This window comes from Tyto alba, unplaced genomic scaffold (assembly GCF_018691265.1).
Source record: "Tyto alba isolate M040663 unplaced genomic scaffold, T.alba_DEE_v4.0 Super-Scaffold_1, whole genome shotgun sequence".
NCBI classification, from domain to species: Eukaryota; Metazoa; Chordata; class Aves; order Strigiformes; family Tytonidae; genus Tyto; species Tyto alba.
The window spans coordinates 38,556,502-38,583,448 of record NW_024881261.1 but is presented as its reverse complement, the minus strand read 5'-3'; the positions used below and the strand labels follow the sequence as shown (position 1 = coordinate 38,583,448).

Below are 26,947 nucleotides of genomic sequence, written 5' to 3'. Positions count from 1 at the left end.
TGTGGCTTCTCCCTCCACAAAATTCTCTATGCTCTTCTTTTTCGGTGTTGGGATCAGGTTCATATGAACCGAATTGCCTCTCTTCAGCCAGTCCTGCAGCAGAATTTGAGGTGTAAGTTGTAGGGTTCTGTAGTTTTTAGCGTGTTCTTTCAAGGGTCAGGCAAGGACTGGTGATGGGACCCATGGAAAGTGATCTCCGTGGGCACACTTTAGCCAGCAACTCGGGGAACACGTAGCTTTAAAAAAAAAAAACACCTTCCTTTGGCTTTGTGGGGAGCTTTGTGTACTGATATCGTGTATTTAATCTCAGAGTTAGCTTTCATGGGGGTTAGTTAGCTGCAGGACTAGCAGAACTGAGTCAGCCTCGTGCTTTGTCATAATTGAAAAAAATGGGATCTAACCATTTCCCCAACCCTCTTGCCCTTCCAAGAGGTTCACCCAGAGCATGAAGCTGGATAATGAGATGGACCGCCTCACCTTAGAGCACGGCACAATGCTGGGGCCACCAACAGAGGAGGAGCGTGCCGAGGAGACTGCCAAGAAGCAGCTGACTAACAAGGTGGGACCTGGGATGGGCAGCTGAGCCCTTGCCTCTTTGCTTGCTGCCTGGGCTGCAGTCTAGTCAGGGTGCCTCTCCCACCTCTTGCAGATAGACCTTCCTAGTTTCTGGAGCACCTCTGGCCCCCAAAGCGGAGTCTTTGCAGAACTGTGGGCATTTTCGAGGGCGGTGGGGAGCACTGATGGTGTTCCCAGAGTCTGCTTTGAAGACCCTGCCTCCCCCAGCTGCCCCTGCGCTTGTTTTTAAGTTCTTAGTTGTATTTTTAGCTGCGCAGTGGGTACCCACATACAGCCTTTCTGCAACTTAAGAACTTTATTATTTCCAGAACTAGCACTTTGTGAAGGGCGAGCCAATAAACTGTTGGGTGTGACTCTCTGCAACCCATCCCTTCAGTATCTGGGCTGTTTGTCTTGTCCATGTTTCTCTATCCAGATGCACACGTACTGTGATTTGTTTGGCATGCTCTGTGGTTAGCAGGCTGCCTCCTGTCCCGCTCAAAGCCCCTTTCTGGCACACAGCTGGCAGGGTCCATCACGCTTCAGGGCAGTCAGAGTGCTCCGGAGGTTACAGCCTGGCTTAGACAACACTCACTTTCTGCTTACTGGCTTTTCCTCCTGCTTGAAAATAAATAACGACAGCATAAATTTTAGGCTAGCTCTACTGGGATCTACTCTGGGGTTCTCCCAGATAGGCATAGCCTGGTTTTAACTACCAAGGACCTTGCAACTGTTCTGAAAGATTTATTTTAGTGGCTGAGCGACTGTTAAGTTTTATGGCAGTATTTCTGAGCAGGTTAGGAAGTAGGGAAGGAATAATTGCATCTCTTTGGCAAGTGTGAATCAGCAAACACATGGGGCCACTAAGCCTTTGTTTTGGTAGCTTTTAGCAGAGCATGCTGACAACCTCCACCTGACATCTGGCTTCGAAGCAACGATGAACAAGTTTGATAGCAATTTCTCAACACATCTGCTGGACCTTTTGGACAAACTGAGCGTTTACAGCACCAACGACTGTGAGCACAGCATGCTCAACATCATCTACAGGTGAGCCAGTAGTTTTCTCTCTGCGGTTCCCAAATTCAGCTCAGGAAGAATAATTGCCCTGTCAATGAAAGCAGTGAAATCAGAAGAAATACTGCTTTGCATTTCAACCTGAGGCTTTAGAAAAAACAACACGTTCCTTTGAATTATGTGAAATTTGTCTGTAAACGTTGTAAATGTAACGCAAGTGTTAGTTTTCTTGAGAATTGTCTCACTGTGTAGACAGTGAATGAGCTGATTCCTGAACACAGTGTAAGTATTCCAAGATGAGAAAACCATGCAAGGGATTGGTCATAAGTGGCTATTTCGTTTTAAGTTCACATCTGGTGTTTATTTAAATAAGCATCCCTTAATATGTTTTTATTGTGGCCTCATCACTACTTACTAGCTTTTTAGAAAGCAAAATTCCTCCAGCAATACCTAGAAGCCAGGTACGTGAGATACGCAGCAGGAAGAGGGAGAGAGAGAGAGGGAGAAGGAGATCTAGGCTTTGCTGCTAGGTTTATAACCTCTGTGTTTCTTTTTCAATAAAGTGAGATGCACAAGGCCTTCTTCGGAAAGGTTATCATTTGTTTTTGCTACAAGAGTCATACACGTTGGTGTTGCTGGGCTTTTTAAGATCTGTGTAGCAGGTTGGTGTAGCGTGGAGGGGCCTGCCCTGGTACTTCCAGCTTTGAAGAACCACAGATAAAGCCCTAGGGGCATCACCTTGAGTTGAGCACATGTGCCGTGCAAGCGGAATGCTTCTCACTCTGATCCTGCTACCAGTGCTTTAGGAGCAACACAGAGATAACTGCAAGTATGGAGTTTGCTGCTGGGAGCAGCTTGTGGTGTCTGCGACTGGAATGTGTGTTTCAGGAGTTAAGCAGCCGTGAAACCTAAGCAGCCTGCGGGTTGTAATGTTCAGCTGAGGCGTGCGTGTAACCGCAGAATAAGAAGGCAAGTGAGGGTCAGGGGTTGACATCTCTGAATTCAGAGGGTCACCTTGGTGGAAGTCACGTGTAAGAGCTGCTGGTCGCCAGCCGCCTCACACCTGGTGGAGGCTGTGACACTCCAGAAATGCTGCTTGCAGACTGTTAGGCACGTACGAAAACCAGCTCATTTTTACAGTGACTTGTTTTTTCCGGTGAAGAGGCAGGATGTATATGTTGCATACAGGCATAATTTTAAGAGGCTAGGACTTTCATGAACGTACAATATTTCAACACCGACACTTTTTTGAAGTGCTTGTTCTGTGTTTCTAAGCCTAATGGACACATTTGCACTGTGACGGTGCGTGTGAGCCGAGAACACCAGAGAATTACCTGCTTTGTTGCTTCTGTCAGCTAGAGCACAGAAATCAAAGCCATCCTAAACATCCATTCGTTTCTTCACGCTGTCTGTAAGATGGTGGGTAGCCTTATTTTCATGTGTAAGCAATTGTAAACAGCTCTGGCAGAACTAGCCAGAAATTAAGGTCATTTTAGGTGTTGAGTGTTTCCTTTCGTCTTTCTGAGGAAAGCCCTTGGTTTACTAAGGAGTACTCCCTACTTTGAAGAATGTTTTTCATCTAAAGTTGTCATGCTTTTCAGTGGTAGATATGCTAGAATCAGTTGTCAGTGATGTGTAGTTTTGTTCATACATGTGCCTGATAACTGGTTAAGTACATATATTTTGTTTCTTCCCTTGGTGCTGTAGGCATTCGTGCCCCAACCCCTTTGATATTTAGTACAGATCAGAGTAGATCCTTATTTAGTTCTTTTTAACCACATAGGACTAAAGGATACTTTGAGCTTTCTCCTAACTGTGCTTTGTTCTCTTTTTTGTTTCATTTAAGTGTAGTCTCATTGCTCCTCTGCTTTGTTTGGTCTTTGTGAACTGTACTTTTTGTTGGTCATTCTCATCCTTTAACTTAATCTTCAGGAAATCCGTATGAACATTAACCGGCAACCGTTAAGTTCTGTTTGCTGCCCTTCTGTACCAGAAGTCTTTTATGTCTGCCTGATAATCCTTACACCTCTGTTGAGATGTGCTACACCTGGAAACAGAGAGAGAAAATGTTTCAGGAATGCTTTTTTTTGAAGCAGGTTGTTGTCCCCTCCTCATGCATTATCTCTTGAAGCTTTGCTTGTCCTGTTCTAGCAGCATCTGACAGGGCTGTGTCAGGATTCCTGGTACCAACCTTTGCAAACACTGTTTTACTGAAGTATTCCAGCAGGAGACTGAGCTTCCAGTTGTCCTTTACTTCTGAGAACTTCCTGACCAGCAACTACCATGCATTTACACAGCCCCTGACCTACTGTGTTAGCATCTGCTGCTCTGGATGGGATGTGGTCACACAGCTGAGGCCAAGGTTGAAGCCTAAAACCTGCCATCCCTGCTATACCACGGTTACTTCCAGGAGCAGAGTCTAGCCCACCAGCTCCCACAGCGCTGTACAGAACTACATGTCTTGTCTTCTTCCTTGTAGGATTGCATTCCTTATTTAAGGAGGACAGGGATACTCACGGGCACCTGAAAAGGAAATGCAGTGCCACAGGACTGCTTAGTGCTCTGAATTCTCCTGCTTCCATCCCCTGTCAGGATAGGAGCTTACCTTCCTACCACCAGGGCTGCCCTTACCGGTCAGTGCTCAGTCCCTGCAATGGGAAGGTAGGTGGGGACTCCTTCTCCACAGTCCTAATAATTCTGATTCACTCCATCTCTGAAGTGACCAGAGTCTGAGGTCTCCTCCTCATCTTGGAAATTCTTCAGAGGCTTTTTTTTGTGGCTGTGACTGGAGGCCCCCCTGTTCCTTTCAGCACTAGCCAGGACAGCTAAATCTCTGCAAATCATTGTAGGAAATGATGGTGCATCTTATCGAGGCCTTTTGGACGTTTTATGTCAATCTTCACCTGCCTGGGCGTCACTGTTTATCCTAATTGGACTGTCAGAGATTGAAGGGAGGATCTCTCTGTAGTAAAATTGACAGACCAAAGGGATTAAGCTCTGTGCTCCCCTCGCTGCCATCACTCCTAGGTGTCACACTAACATCCAGAGTCAGGCAGGAATCAGGGATCGAGACCACAAGCAGCTGAGTCATCCAGGCAAGAACATTTACTCCTCCTCAGTGATCCAGTTCTGCCTCCTTCTTTATCAAGCACTTACATTTTTATCATTACCAGTACGAGTTCTAACAGACGGACTTTTTTAGGATCTCCATGCGGGAGATCTTAACGGTAACTAACTCCATGATCCAGCTGCTTGGATGTCATTGCAGGTCACGCAGGGCATGGCCAACGCAGTGTTGAAGACCAAGTCGCCTGCTCTTTTAACAGAAGAATGTCATGACCCCGTAGTCCTCGAGCCTTGCAAAGAACATGTGAAGATTTCCCCATTGGTGGGATTGGCTGGAGTTGGCTCTCGGCTTACTCAAGACGTCAACAACCTCGAGTCCTCTACCAGTCTTTACGTCATGCAACAGCAGAAGTCCTGCAGCCTTCCATCACATTTTATCACGTGCGATGCCAGGCACTGCTGTAAGGCCTTTTCTGACAGTAACTCGGCTGACGTCCTCCTTCCAGCACTGCTCCTGCACTTAGGGTCAGGGATTCACCTCTCTTATCATTGCCTCCCCACCCTTGTGCCCACTTTCTGCATCTACCAGGACGGTGGGACCAGCTGATGCTGCACTGTGGAGCCTGGTGGTGCATCTTGTTCGACTGAATCCGTGGTGGGTGGCCAGGAGCTATCCTCCACCGGTTGCCTTTGTGTTTCACAGACCACACGTGGGCGGTAGCTGTGGCAGGAGGTGACTCCTGAGCTGTGGAAGCTCTGGAGCCAGTTCTTCCAAATATGGAGAGGTTGGTTTTTACAGTGAGTTCTTCCTGCTTCAGGACAAAGGAGAAGTATGGTGATTCAGGCGGGTTGTGAGAAAACAAAACGCTTCCGTTAGCGGTTTGCATTGGGAATGGTGACCTACGCTGCAACCAGCTGTTCAGAAGAGGGTCTCGAGTCCTTTGTCCCCTGGTATTTCCATGCCCCAGTTCTGTTCAAGGGCTGCAGAGGAAATACTGGCTCTTTATGCCATCGGGACTGTCATCACTATCAAGTCCTCCAGTCTGGACCATCTGGGACCACGTGGGCCTTCACCGAGACGCTGGACGTAGCTGGACCTCGTCCCCGTTCCCTTAACTGAAGCGCTGCACGTTAACAGAACATGTCCTTCCACTTCTACAGGCTGCTCAGTAATGTTTTCAAGAGTGGAAGCCCCCCGATGGATGTCCAGACGTGATATTTAGCTCTCATTCAGCCTGTAGAGATTATTGGATCGAGTCCTGGACTCTATGGCAACCGGAATCCAAGAACCAGAGCGGAGATGGTTACTGTCTGAAATAACATATTTGACAGAGACACTGAAGAGTTTATGAGACATAACTTTGTTTTCTTATAATTTATAACCTTTTTATATGACTGCTTTCAAGGTTGATAGTCAACATGTAAGATGGATAACAAAATACCCCTCTTATTCATAATTCTGGTACTGTGCTTTTACTTATTTGGCCCTGGTTAATATTTCCTCAGTTTACAGTACTGAGTAACTGAGGCATAGCCATCATATTTGTAGCACCAGACAAGAGAGGATGGAGATCTGGAGGGTTTCCTTCAAAGTGGGGAAGCTCACGCATAACTCACCTCTTCAGCGTGCCGAAGTCCTGCTCGGGGGCCTTGGCCTCACCAGTAGCAGTGCTGACAGAGGGGGGGGGCAGCTGCAGAAAACCTCCAGAGTCACTGCTTCGCATCCCAGTAGTGAAAAGGGGAAGAGTGATGGCGTAGAGGACTTTGTCAGAAGGATTGCTCAATTCCAGAGGCTTAGCCATCTTACCCATCAAGCGCTGTCAGCGTTCATGGGATGTTCTTCCCCTGCCAGTTTGGAGGAAACGGCCCTGACGGAGCTTTGAGTAAGAGCGGTAGGACACGTGAAGTGACGCAAACCGCAGTGGTTAAAAGTTCCAGCCACAGAACAAGAAACTGAAGTGTAAGCGGTTTGGGGAAGCACCATGCAAATTCTTAGGCGATAGTTATCAGAGATCATTTAACCCTAAAAACGTAGCTGAAAGGGGAACAAATCAAAATCTGAAATTCCAGAAGTTTGGAATAAAGCAGCTTGAGAAGTGGAACAGATCCTCAAAGCAAGGGCGTGCGCAAGCCCCGGCCTTGTATTTGAACCAAAGTTTGGTCAATATGCCTGACTCAGTGTCAGGTTTCCTTTGCACAGCACTTAAAGGACGAGAGAGATGTAAGCTTTTAAACCAGGAGAGAGCAACAGATAAATCCCATCTGTCGAGGCTCTGTTTTCTGCAGTCACCAAAAAATGTCAAGGAACAATTTGTTGCCGTTTGTGTAAGGTTGTTAAGCAACATGAAGCTCAAATATTGTGCCCATTCATTTAGCATCGGAGCAGCTTAATTTGAGAAATGAAGAGAGTAACTTTGGTGTGATTCACAGGCTTATATCGATCTACAGCTTAGTGTGCCAGGGCACATGCTTTCAAGAGCTGCACGTGTCTTAGTTGGCTTGGTGGTGCAGAGACCTGTCTGCCTAAGGAAGGTCACAGCAGGCGTGGAGCTGGGTGGTTTTGTGGCATCATTTTTGGATCATCAAGGAGGCAGGTTTTAGGATCTTGCCGAGGTTGCCCGCTCTGGAGGGGCGTTTGCAGGTATCAGCAATACTTGTGATTCTTGGCTGAGCATCTCCCAACCGCTTCCCTCGTCTTCTGGAACGGCGGATCTGTTTGACGCGCACTGGTGTTAACGGGGAGGCAGTGGTGATGGAAACTGCAACGTTCCCTGGTCGTTGCACTGGGTAGTATGGTGGGTTTCATACGTGTATTAATGCTGGAGTTGGATGGTGGTGAACTCGGGTATTAAGGAGTGGTGAAAAGCGGCCGGGGAGGTGCGGAGACTGAGGAGCCCTCACCCCTTGTCCCCGAGCGGCGCGTCTCCAGGGTCGTGTGATCGAGCTCTGGAGAAGCAGCTGACCAGCGACTGGTCCTTCCTGATGTATTTTCTACACCTGTAAAGAACGGGTGAAGTGTTAGCCTGTTGCCAACGGGCGGACACCGAGGAGGTGTCACCCACCAGCAGCGCCCGTGGGCACGGGCACCGACGTGTCCCCCCTCCTCGGGCTCTGCAACGAGCCGCCGCAGCATCCCCCGTGGGCGGTGTGTGTGTGTGTGTGTGTGTGTGTCAGGTCCAGAGCCCGCCGTGGTGTGACCACGTTCTGCTGATGCCCTGGGAGAGGTTTCTCCTCCAAGGGCCACGGCTGGGCAGGAGGAAGGCTGGGGCCGGGGAGAGCACGGCTGCTTGAGAGAGCTCTGTGCCTCTGGCTGCCCAGGCGAGCTTCCTCCCGGGGCGGGACGTGCTTCGCTTTGCTTCACACCCCTCGCTTCAACCTGAAATTTGCCTGGCCCCGTGGAAGAGTTTCAGGTTTCTTTTGGATCCCCCCCCCCTTGCTGCCTCGGTGAGCCCCTTGTCGCTGCGTGCCACTCCGCCGGCTGGGCTGCCGAAACCTCTGGGTTCCTTTGTCTCTCAGGTTGGACTTCAACGGGTTCTACACAGAGCGTTTGGAGCACATGTCTGCCGAGCGCAGCCAGAAGGCAGCTCCCCTGCTTCCCCGCCTGGCCGTGCCTGCCCAGTGAAGCCCCCGCCCGCTCAGCACCAGCCCCCTCGAGCTCTGCACCGGCAGCACGAGCTGGAAATGAACCAGGAGGGTGTCCCAGAGAGACAGGGGAATATTAGTGAAATGTATGTCATGCATTTTCTCTTCTGAGAGGCTTTTATTAAGTCCTCTTTTTTTTTTTTTTTTTTTACTACATTGTAAAACGATGTGTTTGTGTGTTGTGAAATAAATTAAACAACATTAAAAAAAAAAAAAAATATCAGGGTTAATTTTTCTCTTAGCAGAACCCAGGGTGCAAATTAGTCTTTCGGGGGACTAAATTTTGGCCAGCTCACAGAGATCTTGCTCGGCTGCCGTGCGGCATTATTCGGGGAGGAGAGCCCCATCAGCAGGTTGCTGCTCTAACCGATGAGATTGGGGTCCAGCGCCGATGAGCCGCCAACATCATGAGGTTTGTATCATATTGGCCGAGTCCTCAGCAGAGGACTTGCAGAGTATCTTGCAGGGTCGTGTAGCCACAAAAATTGCTTGAGCCACTTTGGGAGCGGGTGTGGTAGGGGGTGGAAGAGAAGAAAAGCGTCTCGCAGGCCACAAGTGGTGAGCAGGAGACGTGCCAGAGACCTCAGTGGCGATTTTGTGAACCTGAGGGGATATGTGGGTGCTGTGGATAGAGGGCTGAGAGCTCCTGTTAATGACCTGCCCTTCCTCTCTCTCACCTCCTCCTTTGCCAGGACCTCCTGGAGCGTGTTAGAGGGAAGAGCCGGGTCCTCTTTGCTCTGGTGGCCTAAAGCTGGTCCTCCAGCTTGACAGAGGGGAGAGTCCCAAGGGGAGGATGGAGACCACCAGTCCTGGGGCTGGAGGACTGAATTCCTTGGTCGAGAGGACTGAATTCCTTCATCTGGAGGTTGAGGTTGAGGATAGAGACCTCAGCCAGCATCATCTGGCTCTTGAGGGAAAGGACTTGAGCGGTTCATGGGAAAGTTTCCTGTTCCCTCCACCAGCGTGGCCTCTCAGTCCAGCAAGGCCTGGAGAAGTTGACCGGCCAGTTCCGTTAAGCTCCTGTGGATCTACAGACCTGTCAGCCTCTTCCTCGAGCTCAGGGTGGAGAGGCAGAGGGTCCCGGGCCCCCGGAGGAACTTTTGCTTGCCTCCCGGTGCCCAACATCTCAGGCCTGAAAGTCTGCCCCGGCACCTCACTGCGTCACTGCTGATCAAACACGTTTTTTACACCGACGAGCAGCGCGGTGGCCGTTGCAGGAAAAACCCTGTTCGTGCAATTTAAATTAAATCAAGATCGGAGCCGTTTATAGATTAGTAACACGTAATTAACCAGCAAGCGTTGAGTCTTGGCGGCAGTAGATATTTCTGAAATGTTAATTTTTAAAACCAGCAGCGCGTTTCTAAGCACCTGCCTGTGAGTAAGCCCAAGAAGCCCCGCTCACACCTGCATGCTCACAGATGCAGACGGTTACGTGCAGCCCCCTCGCAGCTTTCCGCGGGGGGAAGGCACCCCTCCTCCGGGAGGTGGGGCTCCCTTCCTTGCAGACGGGCAAGAAAAGGTCCCGTGTCTGGCCCCAGCAGCCCCGCATCCCATGGCACGCCAGCCCGGCACCTCCTTGCCCAGAGCTGCAGTTTTCTTCCACGGCTCCCTGGCGAGCCGGGTTATTTGCTGTGCTTCACAGGCCACGCGTTGGCCCGTAGCTGCTTCAGGGTCAGCTCGGATCTGCACGCCTTGCAAGGGTTGCCACTGTCGTGGGGACAGCTCTACTGGAGATTTTTTAGCTACTTACAACCAGACACAAATAGGAGTGTTGAGGGTGAAAGCATGGAGCTTTAATATTTTATATATATAGATATATATATATTTTTTTTTTTTTAATAAACTCATCTATTTAGGAGGGAATTACAGAAAAGCTATGGAGAGAAAGAGGGAAGACACTGGAGCGGTGGTTTCTGTGCCATTTTGAAGGAAGCTTGTCCCTGGTGATGGAGCTCTGCAACAGCTGAATTCCGTGGCTGACCCCCCTTCCTTTCATTAAATGCAAAAGTTAAATGTGGCTTTTCCTGGCTGGTCCCGGCCCAAAACACAAAGAAAGTATATATAAAAAAAAAAAAAAAAAAAAATCAGTTTGCAGGAGGGGGTTGGTTCTCTCTTCACAAGTTGCCGTATGGAAAAGACAAGGGGTAATGAGTTGCACCGGGAGAGGTTTCATCTCAACCTAAGAAATACGTTACGGTGAGAACCATCACTTGCTGGAACCACCTCCCCAGGGACGTGGTGGGGTCCCCATCGCTGGGCGGTTTCAAGATGTGACTGGGCAGGGTGCAAGAGAACCTCATCGAGGCTCCCTTCCCCACAAGAGGTTGGCCCAGCTGGTCTTCAGAGGAGCCTCGGGCCGGTCTGCGGACGAGGAGGGGGGTCACAGTCAGCTCGGTGGCGGAGTGGAGAGCTCCGGGTGCAGGGCACCCCCCCCCCCCCCCCCAAGCTCAGCCCCACATTGGGGGCTCAGCCCCACATTGGGGGCTCAGCCCCTCCGATCCTTTGGGATCAGGGAGGGTCCCAAACGCCCCACTGATATACCCTGATGTCCCCCAGCCTGTGGGACAGCTCAGCCCCCACCCCATGGTGACTCCAGCCCTTCCACCACCTCAGTGCTCCGTCTTCTCCGTGCCCCACTGACCCCCTCCCAGTTCCTCCCCCCCCCCCAAGTCCCACCGCTGCCCTCCGGCAGCGCAGCCACCCCCCAGCTCCTGCGTCACCTCAGAGACGCCCCATCGCCCCACAGACCCCCCCCTTTGTGCCCGAATCACACTGCTCCAAACGCCCTTGAGCCCTCCAGCCCCTTTGTCACTTTAGAGCCAGGTGGGCACCTCCAGTGCCCCACGGACACCCCCTCCAGACCCCACAGACAGTCGCCGGTCCCCCACGCGACACTCCCAGCCCCACTGTCTCCCGTGGGAGCCCAGCCAGACCAGACCCTCCACCACCACAGGGCCAGGTGGGGCTTCCAGGCGCCCCCCGGATGCCCTCCTGTCACCCCCTCAACGCCCTGCGCACCCCTGCAGTGCCCCGAGATGTGCCCCTCGGCGCCCCGATGCCCCTTGGAGTCTTCCTGAAGCCCCGCCAGGCAGTCCCCAGTGCCGCTCGGACCTCCCCCAGTGGCTCACGGACACACCCCACCCACTCCCCGATGCCCCACGGACGGTGGGGGACCCTCCCCGACACCCCCACAGACAGCCCCCCCGCTACCTCACGGCCCCGACCCCGGCGCCCCATGGCCCCCTCCTCCCGCAGCCCCCCTCCTCACGGACCCCCAACCCACCGCCCCCCACCTCCCCGCTACCCCGCACCGGGGGCGGCCCCATCCCCGCCCCGTCCCGCCCCGTCCCGTCCCGCGAGTGGCGGTGAGTCACGGCGGGCGGGGGCTTAGCCGGCGCGGCGCGGCGTGGCGCGGCGCGGCGGTGCGTGGGGCCGGGCACCGCGGGCACCTCGGAGCCATGGCCCCGCCGCTCGCCCTGCTCCTGCTGCTGCTGGTCCACGGTGAGCGTGGGGCGTGCGCGCGTGGGGCCCCGGCAGGGCGGGGAGCCGTGCTCTGCCGACGGGACGGGCGTGAAGTTTTGGGGGCGCAGGGCAAGATCCCGGCTCCCCCGGGGGGGTGGGATTGAGAGTGGGGGTGTGTGGGGGGGGGGAGGAGATGCTTTTCCCCGCAGGAATTAAAGGGACGCGTGGGAAGCGGCGTGGGAGGGGACGTGCGAGGCCGGAGCTGGTGCCCGGCAGCTTTTTGGGATGGGTCCGAGCTTGGCGAGGTCCCGGCTGCTTCAGGCTGAGCCCTGGGGTCACTGGGGGGGGATCGGGCGGCACCGCTGGTGTCACCTCCCCCAAGCCCACTCGAGGACGGGTGATGGAGCAGGGGGCTTTGAGGACCGGGCTTGCCTCCCTCGCAGCCGGCCCCGTCTCCGTGGGACACTTTCGGTGACCTCCACGCCCCCCCAAACCGTTCCCCCCCCGGGGCAGCTGGGGCACCCGCCGTTACATAAAGACGCCTCGGCGAGGGGGCTCAGGCGAGCAAGGGGAAATTTGTCACCGCCAGCCTGCGGTGTGCTGGCAGAGAAGGGGACACACACACACACACACACCAGTGACTCAGCCGGCCGAGGGGGTGGTGATGAGGCTCCTGGCTCCCGCTCGGGCATCGTGGGCATCGTGGGCATCGTGGGCGGCCAGGCGCCCGCAGACGGTGCGGGCTCCGCCGGCCCCGTCTGACCCCGGGGAGCGCAGGTACGGCTGCCACACGAGCGACTCGTGGAGGGCTCCCAGGGAAAGCGAAGGGTTTGTTGCAGAATTATCCGCTCCCCCCCCCCCAAAAAAAAAAAAAAAAAAAAAAAAAAAAGGGTAGGAGGAGGGCTGAGCCAGCGCAGACATGAGCCTGTTCTTCAAATTGCAACCCCCGGCAGCTGCCAGACACCAAGTCACAAACTGTGATGACAAGCTGAAAAAAAAAAAAAAAAAACCACCCTACATTTTATTTCCGTACCAGGTAGGGTTTTTTCCAGCCTTGAAAGGGACCTGCTCACCCATGGATGATACTGAGCGCTCTGTGGGTGATGCGGCTGGGCGGGGGGGGGACACACAACACCCGGCGGGAGCATCTCTGGAGCTTCTCAGGGAGTCGTGTTCCCAGCAGGTATTTCAAAACTTGCTGGTTTGGCTCTTCCCTGCGCCTTCATGCTGTCCGCTTCCACCGTCTCCTGACTGGGTTGATTCTGGGGGTCCTGGCTCAAAACCCTTCCACTTTTCCCAGGCACCACGGCCGGGCTGGAGGGGAAGCTCACCCATGTCAAGAAGTACGAGATGGTGATGCCGCGCGAGGTGTCGGCGCCGCGGGGGAAGCGGGACCTCGCCGCGCCACCGGTGAGTAGCGTCACCTCCCCAAACCAGCTTGGCACAGGGGTCTGGGCAGGGGGTGTTGCAATCAGCAGAGACCCTTGGCCCACCACTGGGCTTGAAGCTGGACCCCCCCCCCCCCCCGCCTTGCCCCTGGCTGGGCTCGGAGCTGGATCCCCTTAGCCCTGTGCTGGAAGAACGACCTGGTGCGCGTTTCCTTGCATTGCTTCCAGCCCAGAGGGTGGAGAACTTAGAGCGTTTGTTCAGATCAGCTTTCCCGGACTGTTTTGGGTCAAAATAGGAACTGCAGATAGCAGGATGGCCTCTCGGAGAGGCGGGGGGCTGCTTTCCCCAACGCTTTCTTTGGAGACGTTACCCAGCAGTGCCACCTCTTGCAGCCTTGCAGGGATCTTGTGACATCTGGTCTTTGCTTAAGGAGGGATTTGCAAAGCCTCATTGAGCTGTAAGCACTTTTCTTGCTGTGTTGGCTGAAGTTGGTTTGTTGCTTTTTGGGGTTTTTTTTGTCCTTTCTGACAGGGAAATAAGAATCAGAAAGTTGCAGAAATCCACATGAAAGAAAACCAGTGTTATTTTTCTTGGGAAAGATTGTAATTTGAGGGAAGGAATGGGGTTTGACTCAGGGATTTTGAGTGCTTGGGGTTGACGTCCATAGGCTGATGGTCTTGACCTCAAAGATGCTTTCCTCATTGCCTTAAAGTGAAATTCAGCCAAATACACTGATTCATTTTCTAGGACTGAGAAGCACCAACTTCAGCACCTGATGAGATGGAGGGGCTGGGGCCATTTATTTCCTAGTAAATGCTTCAGACAGCACGTTCATCTGTGATTCAAACCCCTTCTGATAAACTAGCTTCAAAAACACTCCCTGAAAGCATCTGTTTTCCCTGCTCTAGAAACCTAAACTTGTCCACGAGATAAACATTCCCCAGGCTATTTAGAGACTCCATCTGTGCAGGGCGCACCGGGCGGCTCTGCACCGATCCCCCCGGAAAGGGGGGCTCACCCATCTCAGGGTCCCTCTGCTTTCCACGGCATGGGAGGAGACGTCTGCCTTGAGCTGTGTGCTTTGGGACAGCCACGGGGGTGGTGTCTGTCGGGTGGCACCTTGATTCCGTCTTGGGTTGGACGGTCCTCGGACCTCCTAAACCTGCTGTGCGTTGAGGGCACAAGGTCTCCTGCCTTTCAAGCCATTTTCCTCCTCTCGAGTTTGCTCTCCCAGTGACCTTGGTGGGGAAGGGGGTTCTCAGCCAGGCTTGTCCACCACCAAACCCTTCTTTGGAGTGGAGACGGGTAGCTGGACGGGCATTTTCAGTGCCAGCTCCTCCTGTGGCTTTGCATTAGCAGTCTCTGGCTGGGATGGGCACGGGCTGAGAGCTGGCTCCTGGGTCAGGGCGGCTGGGACACGTGGCGCTGGTGACGTCTGAAGCAGACGAGCTCCCCTTTGGCTTTGCTTAAATCAAAACCTTCAGCCCTGCAGACAGGGTGGAGACCTGGGTCCCGCAGCACGGGATCTCCTGGGGTGCCAGCCTTCCCACACGCCATGGTCTTCTTACCAGGGGCATGACAGGACACCTGGGTTCTTCCTGGAGAGCGACCTGAAAAAAGAGCAAGAAGGGCCTCCAAAAAGATTTGTAGTTACCTGCTCTCGATTGCAGAAATGACGCCTCTCTCATCCCCATGCTCCAGCATTTCAGAGAGCTGTATGGAAAGAGAAGGGTGGTGGTTTCCAGCCCCGGTAAGACCCGGTGTTGCAAGCTGCTGGCCTCTCCCCCAGGGCACCTGTGCTGGCACAGCCCTGCTGGTCTCCCCCACTGCGTCCCACAGCCAGTTGAGGCAAAGAGGCTTCAGCTGCTGCAAAGAGCCTGGCCCAGCCTGGGGGCTCTGCAGGAGGCAGCAGAACGTGGCAGAACGAGTGCAGGAGCAAAGGATGGTGGTGGCCCAGCCACCCGCCTTCTTTTCCTCCTCTCTTGTGCTCTGCCACGCGGCGTGGTGGCAATGAGCCCCATCCCTACTGTCCCAGCGGGACCCATTGCCTCTTCCCACCCAGGGAAGAAATACCTCGTGCAGGGGTGGGACAGGGGCATCCCGTCCTGATATTCTCCAAGCAATCTGGGTCTCCTAATCAGAGCAGCTGGAAGAAATCCTTCCTCTCTGTGTGCTGTGGCCGCAGCTCTGCTTTGCTGGCTCAGCACGGTCACAGGGTTAGCAGGGCTCGGGCAGGGGCAGGGCTGGGCTGTCTGTGCTTTCAGAGCCTTCCCATCTAGAAGGTCTTGCACAGGCCGTGCTAATAAGGAGGGGGTGGTTCAGAGAAGCTTTATCAGGACCTTTTTTTTTTTTTTTTTTTTTTTTTAATTTAACCTGCGGTTGTCTCCAGGAGATGGTCTCTGACCCACCACCCCCTCTTCCAAGTGCTTTCCGGCCCATTTCTTAAGACCTCTTCTGGCTCCAGCACTGCCAACAATAACAAAGCATGGCTTTGTTGGCGGACACAGGCTGGGATGGCCACGTCAGGCGGGAGACGCTGTTCATAAGAGAAGAATTTGCTGGGGAGCAGCGAGCGTGCTAAGAGGCCGGCGGTGCTCCTGTCTGCAGCCTGGCAGGCTGGTGGCAACCTGCTCGGCATGCGGAGAGGACGTTTGGCGGCCGGCAGCCTGATGCCTCAGATTAGAAATGCAAACCAGGCGGAATCGAGGGCGAGGAAGCGACGAGCAAATCCCCTCACCTGTCTCCGCTGGGGCTGAGCCAGCAGGACTTTCTGCTCAGCCCTTGCTCCTGCCAGGCTGCAGATCATCCCCCTGGGAGTGCTGAGCCCTCCTATGACAGCAGATGCTGTCATCCTCCCCCCGGGGAGAGGCTGCACACCTCACTGGGGAGGAATGCTGGCCCTGCAGGAGACGCTCGCTTTGCCTTTTGCTCAGCTCTCCGCCCCAGGATTCCGTAAAACCTGAGGATGTGCCCTCAGGAGACGTCTCTGCGCCGCGGTGGTGGCTGAGGAGGTTCCTGGGGCCAGGGGTGCAGCCTGACACAGGGCGCTGTGCCAGGGGTCGTCATCTCTCCCGGCGGCCCCGGTGGGATGGGACCTCTGGAGGTCTGTGGTGTCCCAACCTCTGGAGGTGGAGCTCACAAGACTTCCCGGAGGGAGACGCTTCTTCTGGAGGGACATCTCCATCCTGGGGGGTGCAGGGCCCAACTGACCCACCCATGGTGGCTGGAGGTTGGACTTGAGATGCCTTCCACCAGCACTGGGGTGATGCTTGGAGGGTCTGGCACCTGGCGATACTAAAATCTCCTCTCAGTAGCAGGCGGGAGCCAAGGGAAGGTTATTCCCTAACTGTGATGTTGCATGTCAGATCCGTCGGAGATAAGGCAGTCTCTGCTGATGAGAGCTGTTGGGAACTGGGAATCTTTGTGGTTCAGCCTGTGAGTAAGTCTCCAAAAAAGGAGATTTGTGACTGATGAGTAGGAAACCTCAGTTTCTGGCACAGCCATCTGCAGCCATGTGTCAGACACGGGAAACCAGACTTTGCTGACTCTGTTTCATTGCTGGTGACCTGTTCTTTATCTCAGGATGTGCCAGGGATTTACGTTATTCCCCGCATGCTTTCTTCCTTCTCTCCTGATTTCCTGTGTCTTTGCTGGATGCCTCTAGGGCGAGCAGCCAGGCTCCCCACCCTGCGGCTGCCTTCCAGCGGGGCGCATGCAGACCCCATCCATCCCCTTTCTGGGGAGGACGGGAGCCAAGAGGTGTCCTCTTCTGTAGCTCTTGCTTCTGGTGACAGTGGGTCTGTGATGTCTGTCTTTCGTGCAGAGAATCTACCCGGACCGCGTCCTCTACAGCATCCGTGCCGAAGGCAGGGACTACCTCCTGCAGCTGGAGAAGAATAAGTGAGTGTGGGTGGGCATGGCGGGGCAGCCGGAGGGAGGCTCGCTTCCCACCCTTGCTGTGAACTCCCAGTTCTCCCAGGATCGGTGTCACTGCCCTGGCGCTCTTAAGCCCTCAGCCCAGACCCTCACTTAGCAAAATACCGCGGTTGTTTCCCCTCCTTGCCAAACCAACCTGGGGAGATCGTGGGCACGCCATACCCAGCCTGACCCACCTCATCCCCACAGCTTTCCGTCCTCTCCCCAAAACCGGGATCACTGCTGACCCCCCCCCCCCCCCCCCCTTTCCCCGTCTTGCAGGGAGCTGCTGGGGCAGCACTACACCGAGACGCACTACTTGGCCAATGGCACGGAGGTCACTGAGAAGCCAGATGTTCGGGTATGGGGGGGCTCTGGGAAGAGCAGTTTCCCTGCTCCTGCGGGGTGCCACCGTGCTGACAGCTGGCGCGGACCCCCCCCCCCCCAGCTTTTACACCTCTCCTCTCTCTTGGCGGCAGGATCACTGCTTTTATCAGGGCCATGTGCGAGGATACGCTGACTCAGCAGCGAGCATCAGCACCTGCGGTGGGCTCAGGTAGGACCGCCGACTCTCCTGGGGGCTGGCTGGGGGACAGCATCCAGCCAGGCCTCAGCGCACGCCACGGGGCCGCTCCCGGCAGACGCAGTGCTGTGCCACGGTGAGCTGGTGTGACCGAGCCCCGGCCAGCCAGAGCTCTGCCGACGGAGGGAGAGCTCAGCTTTCTCCCGAGGAAGAGGAGAAGACATCCCTTTTCCTGCTGGCGTTGTCTGCCCTGGCTCAGCGCCCAGCAGGAAAGGCGTGCAGCATTTTGCGGCTCAACCGGCCGTTTTTTTTTTTGGGGGGGGGGGGTTGACTCCTGGCACGGGATGAGACTGGAAACCTGAACGTGACAGGAGGTCCAGACAGGAGTGCTCTCCCTGGGCAGCTTGCCTTGGACCCGTCCTCTCTTCCCAGGGTAGACCAGACCAAACTCGCCCCAAGCGCTGCACGAAGGCGCGCTCGTGGCGATGCAGGCAGCCAGCATCTCCTCTGGGCTATGCCGAGCTCCTCAGGCTGATGGCTGCGTGCCTTTCCAAGAGAAAAGTCCTGATAAAGTCGTACAGGCCAGCTGTGTCTCCCCTTACCCACCAGCTGCTGGTTGTGCTGGTGCTCCACCCTCAAAAGCTGCCTCGGGTCTCCCTTCATTTAACGACAGACAGCGTCCTTGCAGAGTAACCCAGGCCAGGTTGCTCTGCCTGCCGTGGAAGATTCGTACTCTGCTGTTCTCTTTGGGCATCAGCTGGCTAACCAGACATTGCAAGAGAGTGAGCCAGAGAGGAAGGGATCCCTCGCAGGGGGGGTGTGTGAGGAGGACGGGTGGTCCCTTGAGCACCCAGGGACCCGTTTGCAGGAGAAACGCGGGCTGGAGCTGCACGGCAGCCGTCTCCTCACGTTGAGGGCAGGGGTTGCGCCTGTGGAGACCTTGGCTCGCACAGCTTGTGCATACGTGAGAGTAGCCTTGCCTAGTTGGAGGACGAGACGTGCAAGGGCAGGACGGGAGACAAGGACAGGACAGACAGGGCACGTGGGACACCCTTTCAGAAGGCATCTCGCAGGCTAGAGCTGCTCAGCAGAAGCGCTGTGTTAAACCTGGCCTGGCAGCGCTGGGAAGTTCTCCTTGCTCAACCTTAGGACGTGTCGGCTGTCCAAAGCACAGAATGCTCCCCTTGCCACCCGCCACACGCGCCGTGCCAGGCTTTGCTCCCTCCCAGCCCAGCAGCCAGCAGCCAGCCTCCCCGACAGCCCTTTTGTTCAACCGGTGCTTCTGCAGCCTCCGAGGGCAGCTGCTGCGGGCACGTTCCCGGTCGCTCCCCATCTCCTGGCATGCCCCAGCTTAGCTATCCGAGCTAACCGTGGAGGAGAGTAGAGTGGTTTCCTAGCTGGGATCTAGCAGCTGTATTTTGTGTCGCAGGCACTCGCCCGGGGGGGGGGGGTCTGTCTGTGTCCTGCCAGCTATCTCCCCGACCTGACGCCCACCCCCTCTCTTGGCAGTGGGTTTTTCCGGGTGAATGAGACCACCTTCCTGCTGGAGCCCCTTGAGGAGGATGCAGCCAGCTGGCACGCAGTGTACAGAGCAGCTCACCTGCGGGGGAAGCGTGGCACGTGCCGAGAGCCCGGTGCCACCCTGGAATATGACCACGAACCGAAAATCCCTGCAGCCATGAAGCTCTACCGCTGGGTTAAGGATTGCATTGCTTCTCCTTCCTGTAGCTGAATGTGCAAGAGCCTAGGTCCTGTGAAGCCCAGGAGAGGAGTGGGGCCATACGGCATCTCTTGGAGATGCTCCTTTCTCACATGTTGTTGGCTGGGTACCTAAACACGCGTTTCTCCCGGTGGCCTAGCTCCTGGTGGGAACGAGTCCTCAGATCCTGTACCATTAGCAGGAGCATCCTCTTACCCCATGGGCTCCGTGATGCCTGCAGAGCCTATCTCATGCCTTATCCCGGTAGCAGGCTTGGGATTTTCATTGTATGTTGGAAGATGTCTGAAACACCCAGCAAAGTAACAACAGAAAGCAGAGCTAGAAGACCTACTAGCCTTGAATAACACTGGAAGATGCCCCAGGATCCAACACATCCCGCAGGAGTGTCAACTACAGGGCTCGGCAAGCTGCAGAGCTGAGCCCCTCTGTGCGCTCACTTTCCTCTTCCCTTCCAGAAAACAGCTCCGTTACACAAAGGTCCCCGGTACGTGGAGCTGGTCCTGGTCGTGGACAACGAGGAGGTAAGCAGGGTAGGGGGTGAGCTGCCACCTACGTTTTTGCTGTCACCCACTGCATCGAGAAGGTCGAAGCCAGCCTGGAAAGCTCTCTGTGTCCTTCCCACAGTTCAGGAAACACAAGGACTTGCGCACAGTGCAGAACCGCATGAAGGAAATCGTGAACCATGTCGACAAGGTGAGCCCAGGGGTCCGGATCTGCCCTTCCCGGCTCCCACGTGTGCCCTGTGGTGCCAGCACGGGCATGGGCTCAGCCAAGGAGAGATTGGCGTGGGTAGGGTGATGGAGCTGGAGCTGATCTCAGGCCCCCGGGGGGGCTGCTGCAGGGCGACCAACTCCCTGGGCCGACGGGGTGTGCAAAGAGGATGTGAAAAGAGGCTCATCCCTGCATCCTCAGGAGCCTGGGACAGCTGCCTCCCAGCTCTCTCGTAAGGGAAGCCGGGGGGGGGAGAAGTTTCTTCTCGTAACCCCCAGGGCCACATCCCACAGCCCCCTCTCAAGCTGGAGCGGGTGCTCACGAGGGGAGGGTGGTGGATGCAGTGCGCCGAGGTGGGGCTTCTGCTTGCCTCGCTTGGACCTCACTCTTTGGTCAACAGTGTGGGAGCAGCATCCCAGCCTTCGCTGGCCAAGAGGGAGCCCAGAGGTCCCCGGGGCTAAATCCTGTCCCCGAGGCTTCCCCAGCTTGTGTTATTTATTGAGAGAGTGACAGAGCTGATATCGCACAGTGAGGTGGTGTCCTGGGCTTGGCTGCAGTTCCCCGGGGGGAGTAGGACCTTCCCTCTGCTCGCGCAGCTCAAAATCAAGCACTCCCTCCGCGTTGTCTCCTGCCCCAGCTTTATCAGCCTCTTCGCCTACGGGTGGCCTTGATCGGCTTGGAGGTGTGGAGCCACAAGGACAAAATCGTGGTCAGTCCCAACCCGGAGGTGACACTGGACAACTTCCTCCACTGGCGGGAGGCAGAGCTGCTGCGGAGGAAGCCGCATGACAACGCTCAGCTGATCACGTAAGGATGGGGGCAGGCCACCACCTTGCCATCCTGGTAGCCCTGCTGCCACCCAGGCTATGTGGCCACGGCGGCGTCTCGATCCCACAGGGGCATAGACTTCCACGGCACGACCGTCGGGCTCGCCAAGAAGCTTGTGATGTGCACGAAGGACTCGGGTGGTGTCAACCAGGTGGGTCCCACTGCCCCGGGGCACGCGCCTGGAGGGCAGCAGCGGTCCCACCGTCTGCGCTTCCTGGCCTGTAGTTTCCAGCACGGGTCTCTCCTCCACTGCTCTCCGGCTTTCCCCCCTCCACAGCCTTAGGGCCTTGGCATCTCTGCCCCTTGAGTGACTGATCCCCGGAGAAGTCTTGGCCGCAGGGGAAGGGTAGCTGTGGAAACCTAGCTGGGTGCCTGCGGAGGGCTCTGATGCCCCCTGAACCCTGAAGAGCCTCCCAGAGCAGCTCCGTGGGCTGCTCCCTCCTGCCAGGTGCCCGGGACTCGGGTTTGAAATTCCTCCTCAGCCACCCTGTCTGTGCTCCTCATCCCCCGTCCCCAGTGAGGGCATCCTTTGCTGGAGCAGCCCGTGGTCCAGAACCGCCGTTTCAGGGTAGCCGCTGCAGCTAAGCTCACTTCCACCCCTGAGATCCCAGTCTGGAGGTCTTCAGGGGATGTTGGGCCAAGTCCAGCTTTTGTCTTCCTTTGCCTCGGCAGGGCAGCGTGGCAGGCAGCAGCCAGGCCTGGCGCCGGGAAGTTGAAGAGCCCCAGTGGGCCCCGTTGGAGATGCTGCGGAGAGCTTCTGAGCCACATTGCACTTCTTGTCCCGCAGGACCACAGCACGAATCCCATCGGCGCTGCGTCCACCATGGCTCACGAGATGGGGCACAACCTGGGGATGTCTCATGACGAAGACGTTGCTGGCTGCCGCTGCCCTGTCTCCAAAGCTGATGGAGGATGTGTCATGGCGGCGAGTGTTGGGTGAGTGAAGGAGAAAGAGGAGTATTCCCCGGGCAGCAAAAATTTCGAGGTGTCCTCCAGCGCTGTCCTGATGGGGGCGAAGCCCGTGAGATGGTCAAGTCTGGGTGGACACTCCACTTGAAGCTGCACCGCAGAGGTCTGTTGCCGCCCTCGAGTCTGTTGGTGGCCCTCCAGCTTCTCCCTGGGCTGGTGGGTGTGAGGGCCCTCGGGCTCTCACCTCTGCTCACGCCCGCCTGTTTTTGTGCCCCTTCAGCTTGGTTTACCCCAAGCTCTTCAGCCGCTGCAGCGAGCAGGACATGTGGCAGTTCCTTGGGGACCCCAGGACCAGCTGCCTGCTGAACGTCCCCAGGGCGGATGAGCTGTACGGGGGGCCTGTGTGCGGGAATCAGTTTGTGGAGCGGGGAGAGCAGTGTGACTGCGGCATGCCGGAGGTAGGGACGCTCCCTGCGAGCCCGGGAAGGAGGGTGGGCAGCAGACTTGTAATTCAGACTTGGAAACGGCTGTGCAAGCCTCTTCCCTAGGTCTCGTGCTTCGCAAGCCTTACATGCCCAATGCTTCTGCCGAAAAATTACTTGTGAAGGATATCGGTTAACTTGGCTGCGTGCCCCAACCCGCCTCGTCACGTAGCCGGCTGTGATTTTAGCATGAGCGTGCCTAAGAAAGATTGACATCCCCCCCAGCATATCCTCCAAAGAGGTGATGAGAGGAGGGGGGCATCATGGCATGCTGTCCTTTCAAGAGCCGTGCTTAGCTTTTCCCCAACACTAGTGCCCCGTCACTGCATCACCAAGGGGGGGCAGATTTGAGACAAATGGCCAGAAGATGTCTCTGGGATAAATCCCTGGGTCACAGCCCTGCTCTGGGACCCGAAGGGAGGCTCTCCCGATGCAGAGAGCTCAGAGACCCTCCTGTCTTCTCCTTCCTGGAGGTGTGCAAAGGGTGCTACCAGAGAGCAGGGGCCCAGATCAGGCCCCATCTTCTGAAAGATCTCGTCCGGTTCTCTGGTTTGGTGTTGGCAATGGGGGTAAAAGGCGGCAGGAGTGGTTCACGCCTGGGGTGATGCTGTGGTTTTGCCCCACGGCTCAGGTGGTGGTGGCTACGCTGCCATTGGCACCTAGTGACGCGGCAGCTGGGGCCCCCCGGAAAGGAAGGGAAGGGTCTTTCAGGGGGCTTTTGGGAGGGTTTCAGTCCCTCCGTCTCTCGCAGGAGTGCTCCGACCGCTGCTGCAATGCCACCACTTGCCAGCTGAGAGAGGGAGCCGAGTGCGCCCGGGGGGACTGCTGCCAGGACTGCAAGGTACTGCCGCTGGCGGGGCACCGGCGTGGCAGGGAAGGGAGCTGGCGGGTGGGCAGTCCCGCCCTGAGCTCCTCCGGAGCTTCCCGGTAAAGGCAAGGTGTGTCCCCAGCCTGCTGGAGAGCCCCAAGGGCCTCTGCAGCAGCCTGCCCGGGGTCAAACACCGCACCCGACGGTTTGGTGGGGAATCGCGCTTTCCGTTCGATGCGCCCACTACGCGGACAGTCAGCGTCTGGGCTGGGAAGCGGTGGGGAAAGTGAAGCAGCCTTTTGTCTCTGGCATCCTGGAGCCCAGGTCCCCTGGCTCTGTTAGGTTAGGTGCAGGATGAAAGGTGTGGAAGAACTGGGTAATGTTCAGAAGAGATCGGCGTGGCCCGTTCCTGATTTGGGAAACCAACCTGCTGCTTCTGCTCCATTCAGCCGAGAGAAAAATAAGAGCTACATGCATTGGGTTCCTGCACACAGGCATAACAAATGCTTTGATGTGAAGAGAGGGGGCTGGCAGAGGACCCCCGGGGCGAGTCCAGACTAAAAGCAAAGCACAGGGTGTTGCCTGCAGGGAGAGACTTAACTGTGGGAAGACCCAGTCCAAGGCCTGGTGGTGTCTCCATCCCGTTGCAGTAGCTCAGTCAGCGGCAAATGTCTTTGTGCCGGAGTGGCACAAGCTGCCGTGTCTGGATCCGTGGGGTGCCGGGAGATGTTTCAAAGCTGAGGGTGCTGCTGGGCTGTGGTGCCTGCGTGCATCTGGGGATGCGAGGGCGCTGAGGAAATGCCAGCCTCGCCTTTTCCGCGCAGGTGAAGGCTGCGGGTACGCTCTGCCGGGCCAACAAGAACGACTGCGACCTGCCCGAGCACTGCACCGGCCTCAGCGCCGAGTGCCCGGAGGACGTCTTCCAGGAGAATGGCATCCCCTGCCAGAACGGCAACGGCTACTGCTACAACGGCGCCTGCCCCTCACACAGCGAGCAGTGCCGCGCGCTCTGGGGCGCAGGTAACGGGCTCCCCCCCCCCCCCCCCCCCCCCCCTCTTCACCCCCCCCTCCTGGGTGACCTGCCTGGAGCCCTGACTCCTCGGGCCAGGGCAGCGCTTGGCTGTGGTCCCCTCCTGCATCCCTAGCTGGGGTCCTGCGGCTGCTGACCCCCAGAGCGTGGCCACTGGTGCCGGTGCCGCTGGCCTCCTGTGGGCTCCGGCTCCGGGGTGACTCTTTCCGTGCGTCCCGCAGAAGCCCAGGTGGCTCCTGATGTCTGCTTCAAGCACAACAGCGAGCAACACCTTCACCTCCACTGCCTCACCGAGTACGGGAAGCGGCCCTGCAGCCCCAAGTAAGGAGCTGGGGAGTGGGGTGGTGGCCGTGCCCGCGGTGACAGCACCGTGGGGCCGAGCGAAGTCCCCCAGCCCCGTGACACCCCCGGCTGCTGCTGCTGCTCGTGACTGCTTCTCCCTCAGGGACGTGAAGTGCGGCACACTGCTGTGCCTGAGCGACAACGCCAGTCCTGTCCTCGGCGGCGGCTCCTACTCGCTCTTCTTCGGCCGCTTCAAGTGCAAGGCGGTCATTGCCGGCAACGACGCCAACGAGGTGGTGGCCAAGCTCCGGCTGGTGCCCACCGGTGCCAAGTGCGGCGAGGAGATGGTGAGCGCGCTGGGGCGGCTGAGGCGGGGCTGCGGGACCCCAGGGCGGGCTCAGAGTCCCCCCACACACACCCCCGTGCCTGCCCCCAGGTCTGCTATGCCGGGCGATGCCAGAACCTCCTGGTCTACGGCAACAAGAACTGCTCGGCCAAGTGCAACAACCATGGGGTATGCTGTGGGATTGTCCTCTCCCAGAGCGGCCACGGGGCCCGGGCAGCGGCCCTGGCCTCTACACCATGCCCACCACCCTGACGCTTTCCTTCCGCCTCTCAGGTGTGCAACCACAAGCGGGAGTGTCACTGCGATCCGGGCTGGGCAGCGCCCTATTGTGAGCAGAAGATTTCAGGGATGGTGGCAGGTGCGGTACCCGCTGTGCGGGGCTGGGCACCAGCCCCCCTTGGCCTTGGGGGGGGGGGGACGGAGCCTGGGGAGGGGGTTGGCGCTGGGAGGCATGGCTCCATCCCCGCGGCGTGGCCCCGGCGCGGGGGTGCCCGTCCTGATGCCCACCAGGTCTCCCCAGGGAGCAGCGGCGTGGTCTTGGTGGCTGTGCTGGCCGTGCTGGTGCTCTCCAGCATCCTGCTCGGCAGTGGCGTTGTGCTCCTCAGAGGCAAGGGGATGAGGCGCTTCCAGAAAGGGTAATACCACCCCCCCACACCCCCCCACCCCCCCCCCCCCACCTCCCCTCCTCTGCCCCACAGCGGGGCTGAGCCACAGCTGGGCAGGCTGAGCGCGGGGTGTGCCCGGAGCGGCCCCCCCATTGTCCCTGTGCCCCACAGGAGGACCCCCGGCAGGCCTGCTGCCGGCCTTGCCAACCCTCTCTTCCAGGAGGGGGGCCGGATGCGACCCCCCCGCCGCCAGCTGTCCCGCCATGACATTGGCCACCCCAGCTTGCTGAGTAGCACAGCGGCCCCCCGGGATGCTCGGCCCCCCGGGCCCCGCCGCCCGGCCCCGCAGGTGAGGCGGGGGGGGAGCTGAGCTGAGCCCCGGTGCTGGGCGGCTTTCTTCACGGCGTGGGTGGGAGGGCAGCCCTTGGCCCCCCCCCCACCCTCCCACCCCCCCCACCCCCCCCCCCATTTCACTGACCCTACAGCCACTGGCACCGGCCCTGCAGGTGACATCCCCAGCCTCTCCAGGACGGACCCCGCAGGTAACCACCCCTCCAAAAGCCACGGCTGCAGCCTGTCCAGTGTCCCCTGGCCTGACCACCCACAGCATCCAGGCGACTGATGACTGGAGGAGGAGGGGGGGGGGGCGGAACGGGGACACCCCCCCCCCCCTTCCTCTGCTGCCTGTCCCCCTCCGTGTCCCTCCTTGGTGCCCAGGCGAGGGACTTCTTGGGTCTCTCCTCTCCTCCTTCCAGGCGAAGCCGAAGCCGCCCAGCAAGCCTCTCCCGGCACTGAAGAGCAAGGTGCCGCGCCGTGCCGAGGGGCCGCCAGCCCTCCCTCGCTCCCCACCGACACCTCCCTCAGCCTTTCAGAGGGGTGTCCCCTTGAAGGTGGCCCCCAAGCCGCCCCCGGCCAGGAGGTGACCAAGGATGCTCCATCCACCACTGCGGCTGAGGAGTTGCTGGCTCTGGTGCTTGAGCGGCACAGCCGGGAGAGCCGCAGTCTTGCTTCCACCCTTACTTGAATCGCTCACCGGACCCTCCCCCGGGGTGGGGGGCACCTGTGTTTACAGATATTTTGAGTTGTGCCTTAACAGACTTCGCAGCCTCGTGGCCGGCGCAGGGAGAGCCGTCAGCTGGGGGCTTTGTGAGGGGACCAGGAGCGGGGATGATGCCGAGCTCTGGTTTTGAGGCCGGCCCGGAGTTGGGCCAGGCTCTCCTGTGCCCTGGGAGCTGCTGCCTTCTCTCCCGACAACCTGAATGTGTCCTGCTCCTCCCGCCCCTTCCCCGGGCTCGATGGAGCAGGAGAAGTGCTGCAGCGCAGGGACCGTGCCCCAGAGCCACCACCCCGGCTGGGGACAGTCACACGGAGGGGGGGAGGGGGGGGTGTCTCGCCAGGGGCTTTGGCAGGTCCAAGCCAGGCTTGGCTCCCCCGTGGGGCTTCTTTTATCTCTGAAGTTACCACTTGAGTTACTGTTCTCCTGAAAGGGAATTTCCTGGGAACCTTTTTACTGCAGCCATTAACTTATGACCCCTACGTGACCATTTTGAGCCACCTGTTGTGAAACCAGCCCTCCCCGTTTTTTGATATAATTCAGGTTGAAGGCTTTTATACCAATAAAGACTGGAGGTAGTGGTGTGACAGGGTGTCTCTCGACAGC

The 26,947-nt window shown here is 57.3% G+C and overlaps 2 protein-coding genes across 13 annotated transcripts in view; both read left to right on the top strand.

Moving 5' to 3' along the window:
- The window catches only part of TUBGCP2 (tubulin gamma complex associated protein 2), a 38,159-nt gene extending 28,458 nt beyond the window's left edge, over window positions 1-9,701 (top strand). For 5 of the 7 annotated variants that reach the window (XM_032986669.2, XM_042791069.1, XM_042791072.1 and 2 more), the window contains 3 exons: window positions 431-559; window positions 1,439-1,602; window positions 8,152-8,495. In XM_032986669.2, coding sequence (XP_032842560.1) covers window positions 431-559; window positions 1,439-1,602; window positions 8,152-8,257 — 399 coding nt within the window. In that variant the 3' untranslated portion in view covers window positions 8,258-8,495. Of the gene's footprint in view, window positions 1-430; window positions 560-1,438; window positions 1,603-4,837; window positions 6,093-8,151; window positions 8,496-8,969 lie in introns of those variants that run through there. The other 2 variants (XR_004406189.2, XM_032986667.2) reach the window with 2 other exon arrangements.
- A 1,962-nt stretch (window positions 9,702-11,663) lies between these two features.
- On the top strand, window positions 11,664-26,928 carry ADAM8 (ADAM metallopeptidase domain 8). Of its 6 annotated transcripts, none has more exons than XM_042787671.1 (22): window positions 11,664-11,778; window positions 13,040-13,149; window positions 16,952-17,028; window positions 17,326-17,404; window positions 17,523-17,599; window positions 19,076-19,262; window positions 19,742-19,807; window positions 19,911-19,979; window positions 20,635-20,804; window positions 20,895-20,976; window positions 21,613-21,761; window positions 22,015-22,192; window positions 22,968-23,057; window positions 23,849-24,044; window positions 24,276-24,375; window positions 24,500-24,683; window positions 24,773-24,850; window positions 24,956-25,040; window positions 25,203-25,317; window positions 25,459-25,636; window positions 25,794-25,829; window positions 26,043-26,928. In XM_042787671.1, the coding sequence occupies exons 1-22, from the start codon at window positions 11,736-11,738 to the stop codon at window positions 26,208-26,210; spliced, it is 2,517 nt and encodes an 838-aa protein (XP_042643605.1). In that variant the 5' UTR covers window positions 11,664-11,735; the 3' UTR covers window positions 26,211-26,928. The 6 variants fall into 6 exon arrangements, with proteins under 6 accessions (XP_042643605.1, XP_042643599.1, XP_042643610.1 ...); XM_042787665.1 differs by having other exon boundaries at window positions 25,773-25,829; XM_042787676.1 differs by lacking the exon at window positions 25,794-25,829.
- The last annotated feature ends 19 nt before the right edge of the window (window positions 26,929-26,947 follow it).